Source organism: Alexandromys fortis, unplaced genomic scaffold, assembly GCF_014885135.2.
Source record: "Alexandromys fortis isolate MF-2015 unplaced genomic scaffold, M_Fortis_MF-2015_v1.1 scaffold_19, whole genome shotgun sequence".
NCBI lineage: Eukaryota > Metazoa > Chordata > Mammalia > Rodentia > Cricetidae > Alexandromys > Alexandromys fortis.
The window spans coordinates 17337865-17353102 of NW_026067890.1; the positions used below are offsets into that span (position 1 = coordinate 17337865).

General features: G+C 40.5%; 1 protein-coding gene across 1 annotated transcript in view; it reads left to right on the forward strand.

Moving 5' to 3' along the window:
- Positions 1–13682, forward strand: part of Slc9b2 (solute carrier family 9 member B2) — a 25451-nt gene extending 11769 nt beyond the window's left edge. Inside the window, exons 7-13 of the mRNA XM_050158539.1 lie at positions 300–475; positions 3079–3185; positions 3902–4051; positions 6535–6643; positions 8271–8407; positions 11657–11877; positions 13374–13682. Of these exons, the coding sequence (XP_050014496.1) occupies positions 300–475; positions 3079–3185; positions 3902–4051; positions 6535–6643; positions 8271–8407; positions 11657–11877; positions 13374–13404 (931 nt within the window). The 3' untranslated portion in view covers positions 13405–13682. The remainder of the gene's footprint in view (positions 1–299; positions 476–3078; positions 3186–3901; positions 4052–6534; positions 6644–8270; positions 8408–11656; positions 11878–13373) is intronic.
- Positions 13683–15238: the final 1556 nt, after the last annotated feature.

Genomic DNA, 15238 nt, shown 5'->3' on the forward strand with positions numbered 1-15238 from the left:
TATATAGCACCTACTATGGCCTGACTCCATTACTGATTCAATATCTCTCATGATGCATACATTTTAGGCAACCTAGGTCATTGTAAACAGATTGCCCATACAGATGCTTCAAAGAGCAGTATTTTATAGAGCTTTCTGCCTACCTGTTTCTGGTTTGGTGTTTCTGAACTGTTCGAGAGACTGCAGTCATCCGAAGTCCAACCTTAAAGGCACAGAAGAAGGAGGCATTGTTACGAATCCTGAGGTCGTTGTCATGAGCAGTTTCCTTCGGCCACAGCGTCTGATGCCCAGCTGCTCAGTTTTGTTGTAGGTGCTGTGTCTCCAGCCGTTGTGGTGCCTTCCATGCTCCTTTTGCAAGAAGGAGGCTACGGGGTTGAAAAGGGCGTACCAACTTTGCTCATGGCCGCTGGCAGCTTTGATGACATTTTGGCTATCACTGGCTTCAACACATGTCTGGGTGTGGCCTTTTCCACAGGTAATCCCACCTGTCGAGAGCTTGGCTGTTCTCTTGTTCTGCAGAGATAGTGTTAAAGTTTGTAAAGTAGGGTGTGATCGCTTAAGGCAATGCCTATGTTGTAGGTGCTGGGTCCTTCCCCAGAGCCATCACTAACTGGAAGCTGCCTGTCTTCCCCATGCTAGATGAGTATAAGAGAGGCAGGTGCAGTGTAATGAGGCTGACAAGGAGCTGTTTCTTCAAGGAGAGGTCTAGGAAAGTTTAGGTGTAGAAACCACAAAAACATGTGGAGGTTTTGGCATAGGCACACATAAGAGACAGCAGTCTGGGAAGGGCTGGGAGGAACAGTGAGCTCTAAATAGGAGCATTTCCTGTCCTCCTCCTGCCTTCAGCCTTTGTCAGTCCCTTGTAAGTTAGTTTCCATAGGCTTTACAATGTTATGTTCTTGCTCTATAACTAATGAATGCTCCCCGCTTCCGTAGGAAGAATAGCTCATAGGTAATTGTCTTTAGTTTACTATGCAAATCTAAGCAAACTTACATTCTCACAATTTCCCTTGTGTGAACCTTTGAAACAGTTCTCAGCCTTAGCTTTGTGACAGCGTTACCCAGGGAGCTTTCATTTTCTTTCCTTCTTTCTGTTAACATAGACGTTACCTTAGGCCAATTAAAACAGTCACCCTTGGGAACGCAAGCCAGTGTAGCCATGACTAGGAACCATGGCTTCAAAGCAACAGTGTTGCCTTGGGGTCACAGAGGAGGCAAGAAGAATGAACAGTGGACAGCACTCCTTAGAGGAGCTTGCTTTGAGCTTTCCATAGCTCGAGAATCTTCTCTGCTGACTGTGTTGTGTCACCGCCGCTGGCCCCAAGGTCTGCTCACAGCAGTTTTGAATTTGAACCTAGATTTCCTGATAATATTTTTGGTAGCAGCCCAAGGATTTGTTTGTTTGAAACAGTGTTTTACCATACAGGAAACTGAAAGTACTGGTTACACTCTAGATTCTAGAGTAATTCTTTCTTCTTTTTATTTTTGCTTGTTTTTCCGGGTTTTTTTGTTTGCTTTGTTTTGTTTTGTTTTGTTTTGTTTTTCGAGACAGGGTTTTCCTGTGTAGCCCTGGTTGCCCTGAAACTTGCTCTATAGACCAGGCTGGCCTTGAACTCAGAGATCTGCCTGCCTCTGCCTCCCAAGTGCCGAGGTTAACAGTGTACACCACACAATTTCCTGTACAATGTGTTAAGGTAGACTTTCAAAATGTAGTTTCCTGAACCCTGATTGCTATGAAGGGAAATAGGTTCTACTGCCCACTGCACTGTGATACCCTAAAAATGGTTAAGCCATACGCAAAGAAAAATCCTTCTCAAGGAAACTTCACAAATAATTTATTTTGGATTTATTTTTACAATAATTGATCAGGTGTTTTACTTTATCGGGTTTTTAAGTTACTTTGATCTACAGATCCAGCTCTTGTAACTTGAAAGCTCAGCCACCTCTTCCCCCATTCATCTGTGTATATAATGCAGTAGAACAAGTATTAAACCTGAGAGTCGCAAGAGAAAGACTAGTTCTGCCATTTCTGAGCCAAACTCAAAGCAAGCTTTAATTAACTACTGGCCAGGATGAAGGGCTATGGCCAGGATAGTTCCAGGTTTCCCAGGAAATGACAGTGAGTTAAGTCACGTTTTGCAGAGGTCTTAAAAAGCAAAACCCATTAAGTCCACTGAATTTCCCATCTGATCCAATTAGGGGCAAACATATATCCTGACGTACTTCCTGCCCACCTACCTCCCACCTACACGTGATCAAGAACATCTAGTGAGGTTGGGTCAAACACACTTGTTTAGGGGAGTGAAAATATTGTTATCTTATCCTTGGATAAGTGGAGCTTACAGGTTAACTGAGGCCTTTACACAAGCCTGCTCTGAATGATGAATTTTATCTTTCATAAGTTGGTAGGCTTAAGAAAACTATTAGGTAAGTAAACCTATGGAAGTATCTAAGCCATACCTTATTCTGGTTTTGAAAATCTTGTCCAGCAATGTTTTTCCTTTCCTTAAAAGGCAGAAGTAGTTTTTTTTTTGTTTTGTTTAGTTTTGTTTTTCAAGACAGGATTTCTCTGTATAGCCTTGGCTGTCCTGGGCTGTATACAACAGGCTGACATTGAACTCATGGATCCTGTTGCCTCTGCCTCCTGAATGCTGAAACTAAAGGTGTGTGCCACCACACCTAGCAAGAAACATTTTAAAAGATATTTAAAGTCATCTCTATTGAAAATGTGGAGAGTATAGAGCTGGAGAGATGGCACTGGTTGCTCTTCCAGAAGACCCAATTTTGATTCCCCCAGCACCACATGGCAGGTCACAACTATCTGAAGCTCCAGTGCCAGGAGATATAAGGCCTTCTGGCCTCTTTGGGCTCTGCATGCATGTGGTGCACAGACATACATCCTGGCAAAACAGCTGTGCACATAAAATAATAATTTTTAAAAATGTGGCACCTAGGAATTGTCTGTAAGAACTCCCTTCTGCTTGGTTATAGGATCTCGCTTGACAACATTAGACTGAAGTTTGTGGATTTGTGGATTTGGAGTCCTGGCTAAACTTTTTCTTTCCATGTGTTTTTCAGGGTCTACAGTTTTTAACATCTTCAGGGGCATTTTGGAGGTCGTAATTGGCGTAGCTACTGGATCTTTTCTTGGTTTTTTTATACAATTCTTTCCAAGCAGTGACCAGGTAAAAGAAGCAAACTGAGAGAACCATGCTGCAAATTGTCAATGGAAGAGACTTCTAGAACACCCTCCTCAAAACTGGATGTGCAGGACATCGCTGAGGAAAGGGTCCCTTATTTTTAATTGCTGATTGCTCTGTTGGTGCTATGCATGAGGCTGAGGACTACACACATGAGGTCTAATGCTGCTCTGGAACTTTCTATATATAACTACGTATACTTAATATAAATATATAGTATATATGTATATACGATACATAATTTATATTATGTGCATTTCAAATTTCATTGTAAAACAATATTAGTTACAAAATAATACGATATGTACATTATCAGTAGATGTATAGTATTCAACTAAATCAAGATTTATAGTGGAATTTTGTAGCCAGTTAAGTATCAAAATACTTTAAATTCTAATGCTATCAAACAGAAAAAGACATCTCATTATAGTGTAGTAAAACATCTCTCTTCAAGGTCAGCTTTCTTAACGAGAAAGCTTGCTTCCTTCAGATGTTAAACAAGCATACGGAAATGCTATCTTTATAAAATTTACGTTATTTTGAAATTTCAGAACACTCATAGTGACATTGGAAATTTGACTAAAGCAAGTGCTGTATGTAGAGTATTCTTTAGTTTCCATATAAATTCTAGGTATAGGATAATCCATCATTAAAAATTAGTTATTTGAAATAATTAATCTGACCAACTGTTTTTCCTCCAGGACAATCTTGTGTGGAAGCGAGCCTTTTTGGTCCTGGGCTTTGCTGTGTTAGCTGTGTTCAGCAGTGTGTATTTTGGCTTCCCAGGGTCAGGAGGACTATGTACATTGGTCATGGCTTTCCTTGCAGGCATGAGATGGAGTGACAAGAAGGTATGCTTTATTATAATTCCATTCACTTATGACTCTTCTTTGATAATCTTTCTTTTCAGCTGTTTCTTAATGCTATATTAACAAACCTTCTCATCATAAGAGCCATTTTCTATATATACACCAAATGTATACCCACTGTCCATATGCATATGCCTTTTGTCCATAGATACCAATCAATATTTGACTTAATGTCTTTGCTTAAAGTATACTACAGTCATGATCATGATCCATCCCTATTCTTATATCAATGCAGGGCATTGTACAGATGCTGGACCACATTTAATGTGATCAGTTTCTTTCTTTTCCCTCCCTCCCTCCTTCCTTCCCTTCCTCCTTCCTTCCCTCCCTCCCTCCTTTTCTTTCTTCCTTCCTTTCTTGGTTTTTCAAGATAGGGTTTCCCTCTGTGTTGCCCTGGCTATCCTGGAACTCACTCTATAGACCAGGTTGGCCCTGAACTCAGAGATCTGCCTGCCTCTGCCTCCCAAGTGCTGGGATTAAAGGCATGTGCCACCACCACACAGTGTGACCATCTTCTTACCAGTACATGCTATATTACTGTAGTCTATGTCACAATTGTCATTACTTCAATAAATGAACCCTTACACATACCATATTTCTTAGGTGCTTAGACGTTATCAATTCTAAAAGTCACTCTTGCACGCGACTAAGAAAAAAGTTGGCAAACTATGATAGAAAATCTAAACTTGAAAAGTGTTTTTAAAAATGTCTTCAACAGAGTACTGTGTGCTTTTTAGGATAAATCCCTAAGAATAGGGTTGCTCTAGGAAGAACATGCTTGCATATTCTTCGGGTCATATCAAGTTGCATATGTATGCATTTGGTGGTACGGGCTTGCCCTTTCAGTAGGCTGATTCTAGGAATCTTTTGTGAGAGGATCGGTTTCTGTCGTGGGGTATTTTACTAACCTGATAGCTGAGATGTCTGTCCTGTTCTGATCTAATTTGTTTCTCTATGCATGCATTGGTCACCGTTTCATATGACGACGAGGCAGTACCAAACAGACTTTTCACACTTAGTGTGTGTGTGACACTTTAAGAACCAACCTCCAGAACACTGACAGTGTTAAGTGTGCATGTGTGTGTGTGTGTCTCTCTAGTGTGTAAGTGCCCACACATGGGTGTGGAGGTCAGAGGTTCTGTCATTTGTCTTCCTCTGTCACTCTCCACCTTGTTTTTGTTTGTTTGGTTGGTTTTGGTTTTTCTAGGCAGGGTTTCTCTGTGTTACAGCCCTAGCTGTCCTGGAACTCGCTCTTGTAGACCAGGCTGGCCTTGAACTCACAGAGATCCTCCTGCCTCTGCCTCCCGAGTGCTGGGATTGGGTAGCACGCGCCATCACAGCCCAACTTTCCCTTGTTTTTGAGTAGGGTCTCTCACTGAAGCCGGAACTCTCTGCTTTAGGAAGACTGGCCAGAGAGCTCCAGCCGTCTGCCTGTCTCTACTTCCACTTCCTGCACTGAGGTTAGGGACGGCGGCCCTGGCTTTTCCATGGACACTGGGAACCTGAACTCAGACCTTCATGCTTGCACAGAAGCACTTTACCCACCGAGCCATCCCCTTAATGTAAATGGTTTAAGGTTTTGACGCGTTATCAGACTTGGGTCTGGAATTGTCTCCCTTCCTTGTCCTGCAGTGTCTATATTATATAGTTTATATAATATAGAGATATAGATCTCCCGCTCTCATCTCAGCTCCACGGGTTACTAGGTGTGTGACCTTGCTGTAGTCCATTCCTCTCTCTCACCACCTGAGTCCCAGGCTGCAAACTCAGGCCTTCAAGCTGGGTGACAAGTAAATCCTTACTCTCTGAGCCGTCTCACCAATTCTGGCGTTTATCTTAGACAGTTTAAAGATCACAAAATAGGGCCTAGAGAGGTCATTCAACTGTTAGGAGCCCTCATACCTCTTACAGAGGGCCCGAGTTTCATTCCCGGCTCACAACTCTGAATCTCCAGCTCCAGGGGATCTGACCCCGTTCTGATCTCTACAGGTGCACATACAAGTGCACATACATATGCAGGCCAAACACTCACACACATAAGACACTAAACCTCAAATTTAATAGAAATAGTACCACAGAGAAAACTCATGACCTCTTCCTCTGTCAGCAATATTATTTGTGTAAATTATATTTGCATACTTTCCTTAACTATGTAACATTGAACAACCTAAAATTACCAGTCTTAATTTTATTTTTTTTTTGACACAGAGTAGCATATCACATCCTGGTCACAAATTCACTGTGTAATTAAGGCTAATCTTGAACTCCCGATCTTCATATCTCACAGAACTTGGAGTTCATTCATTTAACTTGATTGGCTACACTTGGCTAGGTTGGCTGCGTGGCCACAGAGCTCCAGGGATCTCTGATTTCTTACTTAAAGATCTCAAATCCCAAATAATCAAATAATTCAATTTTGGCATTTATAAGTCTACATAATAAAGTTTTCTTTGCTTCTTTTTTAGTCAGAGGTAGAAAAGATCATTGCAGTCACCTGGGACGTTTTCCAGCCCCTTCTGTTCGGCCTGATTGGAGCTGAGGTATCTATTGCCTCTCTCAGACCAGAAACTGTTGGTAAGACTTTCTCAATGGTTCTTGTGCTAAGTCTTTAAATCCTGGCTTGGAATACCTTCAGTAGGTGTTGTTTACCATTGCCACAATCGTAGAAAGAATTAGCTAGGTTCTTTAGAGAAGTTGAGTAGAGAATAATGCTTGTTACTCTGAGTGAAAAATCAGGCCTACCCCTCCCCAATATAACTGGTTCATCTAGCCCAATTCTGGTCAAGAGCTATAATTTGAAAAGTACCAGTTAATTCTGTAATGTGTTCTCAAGGATTGGAGCTGCTGGTATTCACTCTTTATTCTACATTCAGACAGCATCGCGTTAAGACTGTCTGGATTGTGCTTGCAATAATTAGCTAATTTGTAAATATTCCCTTTCCTTACATCCCAAACCAGGAATTCTATTCCTTGCTATCCCCTACGAATTGCAAATATCTCCCCTTATTCTTACTCGTCTTAAAAAGGAAATGTGTCTGTATAGACAGATGCGGTGTCTGTGTGTGAATGCACGTGCACCCACGGCCAAGGAGCTCATGTAGCGGTTCAGGATCCAGTTTTCGCTTTCCACCTTGTTGGAGCAGTCAGTCTTTCATGTCGCTGCTGCTGCTCCTGCTGTCCCAGGCGGGCTGGCCTGAAAACTCCTCAGCCAAAAGTGTCTCCACCTCCCATCTTACCTGAGGACTGCAGGCATAAAAGATGCATGCCACGGTAGCCGGCTTTTTAAGCAAATTTTCAGGGACTGAACTTGGCACATCAGCCTTGAGGGACTAGCGCTTTTACACCATCTCCCTAGTCCTCTTGGAAATCAAGGAACTGACGTCCAACAGTGGGCCGTGCTCCTTCTGTCAAGACCCAAACTGCAAGTTTGCAGCACAGCCTCTTATGTGTACACCCTGATCTTGAGAAAGAACTCTCTCCTTCCTGAGCTGCAGACAGTCTTCAGCAGTCTGCTTGGGTCCTTTCTCCCATACTAGTTGATAAGTATCTTGACTAATATGTCTAGTCTTATACTCCGTGAAGAAGTCACAGCTACTTTAATGAAAAGATTGGGTTATTTTTCACTCATCTATAGTCGCTTACTGGCTTGTGTGCACTTGGCTTAACCATACCACATGAACAAAGCGGTTTTTGTTTCTTACTTCTTCAAGCTTTGAGGCTGATCAGTCTATACAGATGAGAGCAGGCGCGTTCAGGATGTATGGCCGTAGACAGATCAGTCTATACAGTATTTATTCTGTCTACCCACCACCTCGTTTAAGCAGTGGTGACAATCATGTTGACAACCACTGTGTTAAATAACCATGGGGAAGAAAATGTGGCCCTTTCTATAAAGGTATTGTGTCCACCCCAGTATTTAATGTACTGACATTAGCTTTATGGATCTCAAAACATGAGAAAGGCAAAAGCATCAACATCTAATTTAAATTTCCTTTGTAAGAATTCAAATAGTTGATTAAATTCTGGTTTTGTAAAGAAAAGATTTTAAACAATTATATGATTTGATCTTATTGATTTCTTAATCAATTATATGCAACTATTTTTGTATTTAATATTTTAACATTATTCCTATTGATAGTATTTTGAAAGGTAGTTTTCCCCAACATCTCATTTTTTTCTAAAACCTAAATATTTCTTTCAGGCCTTTGTGTTGCAACCCTCGGCATTGCCGTATTGATACGAATTTTGACTACATTCCTGATGGTGTGTTTTGCTGGTTTTAACATAAAGGAAAAGATCTTTATTTCTTTTGCATGGCTTCCAAAGGCCACAGTCCAGGTAGGTAATGATTTTCAAAAGCATATCATTTTAACTGTTACTTCTATATGACACCTTAAAATATTGAATAAGAAGACTTAAGTTAGTGGAAGTAAACAGTTGATAAATGACAGAGATAAGTGAGTGACTGCCTGGTTGAAAAGTTGGGTTTATGAAAAGTTTATACTAATCTAATCTAAAAGTTTCATTTGTGATAGCTCATTTAAATTTCTGTGGGTCACCAGGATGAAGGTTCAAAATCTGGGTCACCAAGGTGAAGGTTAAGAATCCGAAAACTTCATTTAGACTAGAAAGCAGCCTTGGCCAGAGAGGAGGATTTGAGCTTTTATCATTTAAAACCCTAAGTCACCTGGAAAGAGCCATTTTAGCTCATCTCAAATCTCCCAAGAAGAAAGAAGAAAGGGAGGGAGGGAGACAGGCGTAGGAAGGAGGAGACAAGCATGGCCCATCTTAATGTTTGGAAATCTCTCAATAGCCATAGGGTTGACGATAAATTACGTTTGTCCAGATCTTTATACATAATGAAAGAAAGAGTTATTAAAAAGGATTAAGATTTCTTGTTTTGTTTTGTTTTTCTGAGACAGGGTTTCTTTGTGTAGCCCTGGCTGTCCTGGAACTCTTCCTAGACACCAGGCTGGCCTCGAACTCAGAGATCTGTCTGCTTCTGCCTCCCAAGAACTATCCACATTGTCATTGATCTACTGGGGACCTTGTAAATATCACTCTTGCTTAGGGGGAGACTCTTGTACTGATTTCCTAAATGAGTAGTTGATGTTAACGGTTTTATTCACAGCTAGCTGAGCCTCAGTATAATAGCTCAGTCACTTAAACCAAAATCTGTCCATTCAGACACACAAGTGATAAAGAGAGCACATACAGGTAATCGTTTAACATTGTTGCGCATTCCTTTATCAGGATATCTGGAAATGTTAGTTAAATTAGAGTTGTAGCGGTTATGATTTCTGACAAATATTAAAGATCTATGATTGTATTATCTATTTTCAAACTAATTGCATTATATAACTCAAGCATCCTATAGACTATTTTGTAGTTACTGGAGTAGCAGAGTTTTAATTGCTTTTTTTTCATGCAATGAAAGTCAGATATGACTTAGGGGGCTTGTGAAGGTGCATACCTGCTATATTTACATTCTAGGCTTTGTATGGCTGTGTAGCCCTGGCTGTCCTGGAACTCCCTTCGGAAACCAGGCTGGCCTCAAACTCATAGAGATCTACTTGGCTCTGCCTCCCGAGTGCTGGGATTAAAGGCGTGCGCCACCACCACTGGACCATGTGTCACCACCACCCAGCCTACAATTTTTAAAATAAGGATAAATTACGTATATAGAATGTGCTGGTCACTGTATGTCTTGTAGAGGCAAACAGGTCACTCCTCAATATCCTTTGGGAATGAGTTTGGAGACCCTCTATGGATTCCAGATCTGCAGACACTCAAGGTATTATAAAAGCTTATTGTCTGCACATAACTTAAGCATATCTTCTACACTCTTTCAATCATCTCTTAATTACTTGTCATAGCTAATACGATATGAATAGTTTTTGTATATTTTAGACAGTAATGATGAGGAAACATCTGTGCTTGTTCGTACAGAGGCAGAATTCTGCGGTATTTCTGGACTCCAGTTAGCTGAATTCACAAAGAAAGAACGTCTATAGAATAAATATTTTAGCAAGTATGGAATTTTAGTTTTTCTTCTGTTATCAGTACATCAAAAACAAGGAGGTTTATATATTATATGTATACAAATATATATTTATATACAAATATTTATAAAGTTACTAATAATTTGGCCTATGATCTGTCATAAGTACATTTTTATAAGAAGTATATATTTTTAAAATATCATGCATTTTAAATCACAGTTGAGCATGCACACATATCCTAAAACACACAGACACACACACACATACACACACAACAAAACTGGAAGAAAAATGTATATTGCAATGCAACAAGTGATGTTTCTGCCCAAAATTCATAAAATGTTCAACTACTTATTAAACAGGATAAGCCATAATAACAAAGAGCCTAACAAATAACAAAGGAACTTAATGAGCTAGACTTTTATTTTCTTTCTTTCCAGTAGCCAACTTTGGACATTCCAGAGGTGACAGGGTGGCTATCACTCTCAACATGTACCTCTTACTTGCAGGTTCAACCTGTGCTGATATTTTCTTCCAGTGGGGAGGGGCGGCTACATGTGTTCATTCTGTTTTGGGTAACAATCCATGTTTGTGTCTCATCTCCACTCAGTGGTCCAGAACATAGATGCACAGTTTATCTAGTTGCAAAAGAGACTAGAAACCTAAGATCTGTTTTGTCAGCAATGTGACCCACTGAAACCCAAGCGTTCCAGGATAGTAGAACGAAGAGCATTCGGGTACCTATGGGCACTTGATTCTGTCCTTGTGTCACTGATGCATAGTCTCTCTCTTGTTCCGTTATCTTAGATGAAAACATTGCTCTGCTCTTTGGTATAAGGTGTTAGCCAGATGGGTTGATGCACCTTTTCCTGTGTAACTAATAATATTGCATTTTACCTCTAAGATAAAATGAGAATTTTCATAATAGATTCTAATAGATATATATTGAATAAAATACTTTGCCACCTCCTGAGGCAAAGCATGCACCAAATAACTGATAAATTCAACATCCTTCTGAAGGTCCTTACCACTGGATGTTTCATACTGTTTGAGAATTTGCATATGCTTCAGAGAAAACATACTGATTTAAAATTTCACCCATCTTTAATAAATATAACCACCCCTTTAAGCTTTTTATTTATTAAGGTGATAAGAACAGGTACCTGACTTGATCTTAGCTAAAAGTCCAAGACATGATAAGCATTTTCTTTACTAATACAAATTCTTCAAGTTAAAAATATAAAATAAACAGTAACTCCCATATTTTGTAAGAGAAATTGATCATGTACAATGAACGATATTTCATTAATACTGCAGATCTATTTTCCCCTAATATTTTGATATGTACAGACCTGATAGTACACAACCCATGTGTACCGACCGCATAAGGAAGTGTTACTCTCCAAGGAAGGGCAGGGAGAGTTTTTAGATAAATCAAACCAACTTCAGGACACTTTGAACGAAGACTAATTTGGATTAGTAGAGCAAAAGGAAGAGCCACTTGTTCTCTTAAATGATCAAACGTGTCACTTTTAAAAACGTGTGCTTGGCTTACATTTCTAACCTTGTGCTAAAACTTTCATAGGCTGCCATTGGGTCTGTGGCCCTGGACACGGCGCGAGTCCACGGAGAGAAGCAGTTAGAAGCCTATGGAATGGATGTGTTGACGGTGGCCTTCTTGGCCATCCTCATCACAGCACCAATTGGAAGCCTACTGATTGGTTTGCTGGGCCCCAGACTTCTTCAGAAGTTTGAACAGCAAAATGAAGAAGAAGTTCCAGGAGAGACTTCTGCACACGTTCAGAGGCAAGGAAAGGAAACGGTTGAGTGCAGTGGCTAGAGTAGTTTCCAGAAGCTAACTGTATCAGGATGGAAACCGAAATGCATGATGTTGAGGTTCTAAATGCATGAGGACCAAACACAATTTACAGTGAAGAAGCAAAGGAAAGACTAAGATCCACCTCCCTATTGTTCCCTAAAGCTCGCTCTCAGTTATGTTAGCTGTCAGTTTCATGACTGGTGCTTACAAGTCTTTCATGCCATTAATCAATGTTGGTTCTTCTTCCTCTCTTACTTCTCTTACACCAAAATGTAACAGTTTCTGTCCTCACTCCCCTGCCGTTCCGTCCTGTTCCCAGCCTGTTTGCTTTGCTGTCTTTCTACGAAGTGTTGAAACCGACTGGTCCTCCTGACATTTTAAAGTAAATGCAAACCTTCATTGAAACTTGTCTCTTACCCTTTCAGATTTCAAAAGACAAGATGGACAGATGAGAGGGGTGGGGCAGAGGAGGGAGGAAGGAAAGGAGGGAAATGGAAGAATGCAAGGGAGGCCGCATATAGTAGTTCATATCTGTAATCCCAGCATTCTAAAAACTGATTCAGGAAGATTTCTGTGAGTTCAAGACCCACAGGCCAGCCTAGGGATATTCTCAAAAACACAAACACAAAGCAGAAATCTTCATCACCTGGCTGCCTTCCCAGCTGCCAATGACTCAATTAAGTCTTCCTTCCTCGATAAAGCTGTCTTGAGGCAATCCCTTTTGTTTCTTGTGACTGATGTCTCCTGGCTCTTCTAGGCCACCAGTAGACATCACCTTCAACTCTTTGCCAGCCCCATATATGTGATAGTAATTGAGGCCAGTGTGGTGGTTTGAAGGAAAATGGTCCCCAAAGGGAGTGGCACTATTAGGAGATGTGGCTTTGTTGGAGTAGGTGTGACCTTGTTGGAGGAAGTGTGTCGCTATGTGGGTGGGATTTGAGGTCTCTTTTGCTCAAGCTTCACTCGGTGTTACACATAGTTGCGTCTGCTGCCTGAAGATCAAGATGTAGCCTCTCAGCTCCAACACCAGCACCGTGTCTGCCACCTGCCATGACGGTAATAGACTAAACCGCTAAACTATAAGCCAACCCTAAATAAATGTTTTCCTTTATGAGAGTTGCCATAGTCATGGTGTCTCTGCACAGCAATAGAAACCCTAACTAACCCAGCCAGCCAGGTAGGTCAGGAGGTAAAAGTGCTTGCTCTTGAGCCTGGCAACCTGAGTTTGATCCTGGATTCAATATGGTAGAAGACAAGAACCAATTCCATCAAGTTGTCCTCTGAATTCCAAATACCACGTTGTGGCGTGCAGACGTATGAGCTCATGCACACATAATAAATACATAGATAGATAAATAAGTGAACTAGAATACAATATTCAGGTGTAAGAGCTGCTTTGTGCCAGCAGAAAGATAAGAAATGCAGTTGCCCATCTAAGTAGTTTGCTCTTTTTTTCAATAATAGTTCTTTTCGTCTATTTTAGGAAGCCTGGGGACTCCATTACAGAAGGATGATGGACCACGTTTACCATACCAACCCAACGGTTTCACTTTCAACCAGGACAACTAGAGTTCCATTTGCTTCAGATGAAAAGTTCTCCATGAGATTTCATAAGCAAAAGATTAAAAAGTTTTATACTGTTAACAGTACCTCGGGTATTTGCTTCCTAAAAGAGATGGGAGGATGGGCTACTTTAGCAAATGAGAGAAAGTAATTTTAAAAAGATGAAACAAACTATGATATTGTTAAAACTCTTGATATATTTTTCTTATAAAATTAAAAAGTTTTCATATCACAAACAATGAGTTGTTTTTTAAATTGGAACTCTGTTGTACATTTATAAACATCCAATGCAGAGGTTTTTTTTTAAGTCTATATAGGATGAAAGTCAAAGTAAAACTGTCTAAGGGAACAAGGGGGACCAATGGGAGATGGAGGGGCAAGAGAAGGAGGATAATGGGTGTTGGAACACAAGGGGGACTGATGGGAAGGGAGGGAGAATAACCTGTGTAGGGCAGATGCCATTTCCATACATATGTAACAAAAACAGAGAACATGAAAAGAATTAGAAAATTAGGAGATAATGGGATTTAAATAAGAGACACACTGTTTCTTAGATGAGAACAGAACATGACTACAGAAATTTTCCCAATTTAAATTTTCAACTTAGTGTAATTCAAATCAGAAGGTAAGGAATATTTTCCCCCCTCTGGTAGAACAAGAACAGTTAATAGAATCTGACTAAATTGCAGGTGATAAGCAATTCTTACCATATTTCCCAAGGTTTTTCAATTTGTTCTAACTATTTGAAGGCTAGCACTATTTCTTTGCCCAGGTGTGATGTGTCTGGTCCATGGAGTTCTCATTCTACTTCATTCTAAATCAGTTTCTTTCACTACCAATTTCTCTGCAACAGGACGTATATAGACAGAATGTTCATGACTTTTTCTTTCATTACATCATGGTCAAAAATACTTGCACATTTTTTTTTAACTTTTAGCACATATTGAAGTTTTCTTTTTGGTATCAGAAGTGGATTAAAGATTTGTTTAAATTTTTAAAACATATAGACAACTAGATCAATGGGAAGGAGAAAATAGCCTATAGATGGGCACACTCAAAGGCAGCCTTGTGATGTTTGCGAAAAGGTACTTCAGTGGAGAGAAGATCCATCAACTATGGATGCTCGACACCTGGACACCCACGAAGCGTTTCCTGTGACTCAAGTTGGCCTTGAAGTTGCTAAGTAGCCAGGGATACGCTTGCGTTTGTGGTCATCCTTCATGTATTTATGTTGGGATTACAGGCATGTACCACCATGTGGGACTTTATGGGGTGTTAGAGACTGAAGCCAGGGCCTGGGGCATGTACGAAAAACATTCAGGCAACTAAACAACAGATCTAGACTGGTGTTTCTTCCTCTTCCTCCTCCTCCTCCTCCTCCTCCTCCTCCTCCTCCTCTTCCTCCTCTTCCTCTTCCTTTTCCTCCTCTTCTTCTTCCTCCTCCTTTCTCCCTCCCCCTCTTTTTTTTTTTTTTTTTTTTTTTTTTTTTTTTAATTTTTTTTTTTTTTTTTTTTTTTTTTTTATGATTTTGTTTTTTTTTTTTGTTTTTTGCTTGCATGACAGAAGAGGGCACCAGATCTCATTCTAGATGGTTGTGAGCCACCATGTGGTTGCTGGGAATTGAACTCAGGACCTCTGGAAGAGCAGCCGGTGCTCTTAACCGCTGAGCCATCTCTCCAGCCCCCTCCCTCCCCCTCTTGCTTTCTTCCTCTCCTTTCTCCTTTGCCACTGCTCTTCTTCCTCCTATTCTTCCTTGTGTCCCCATCCTCTTTCTTCATCCCTAAC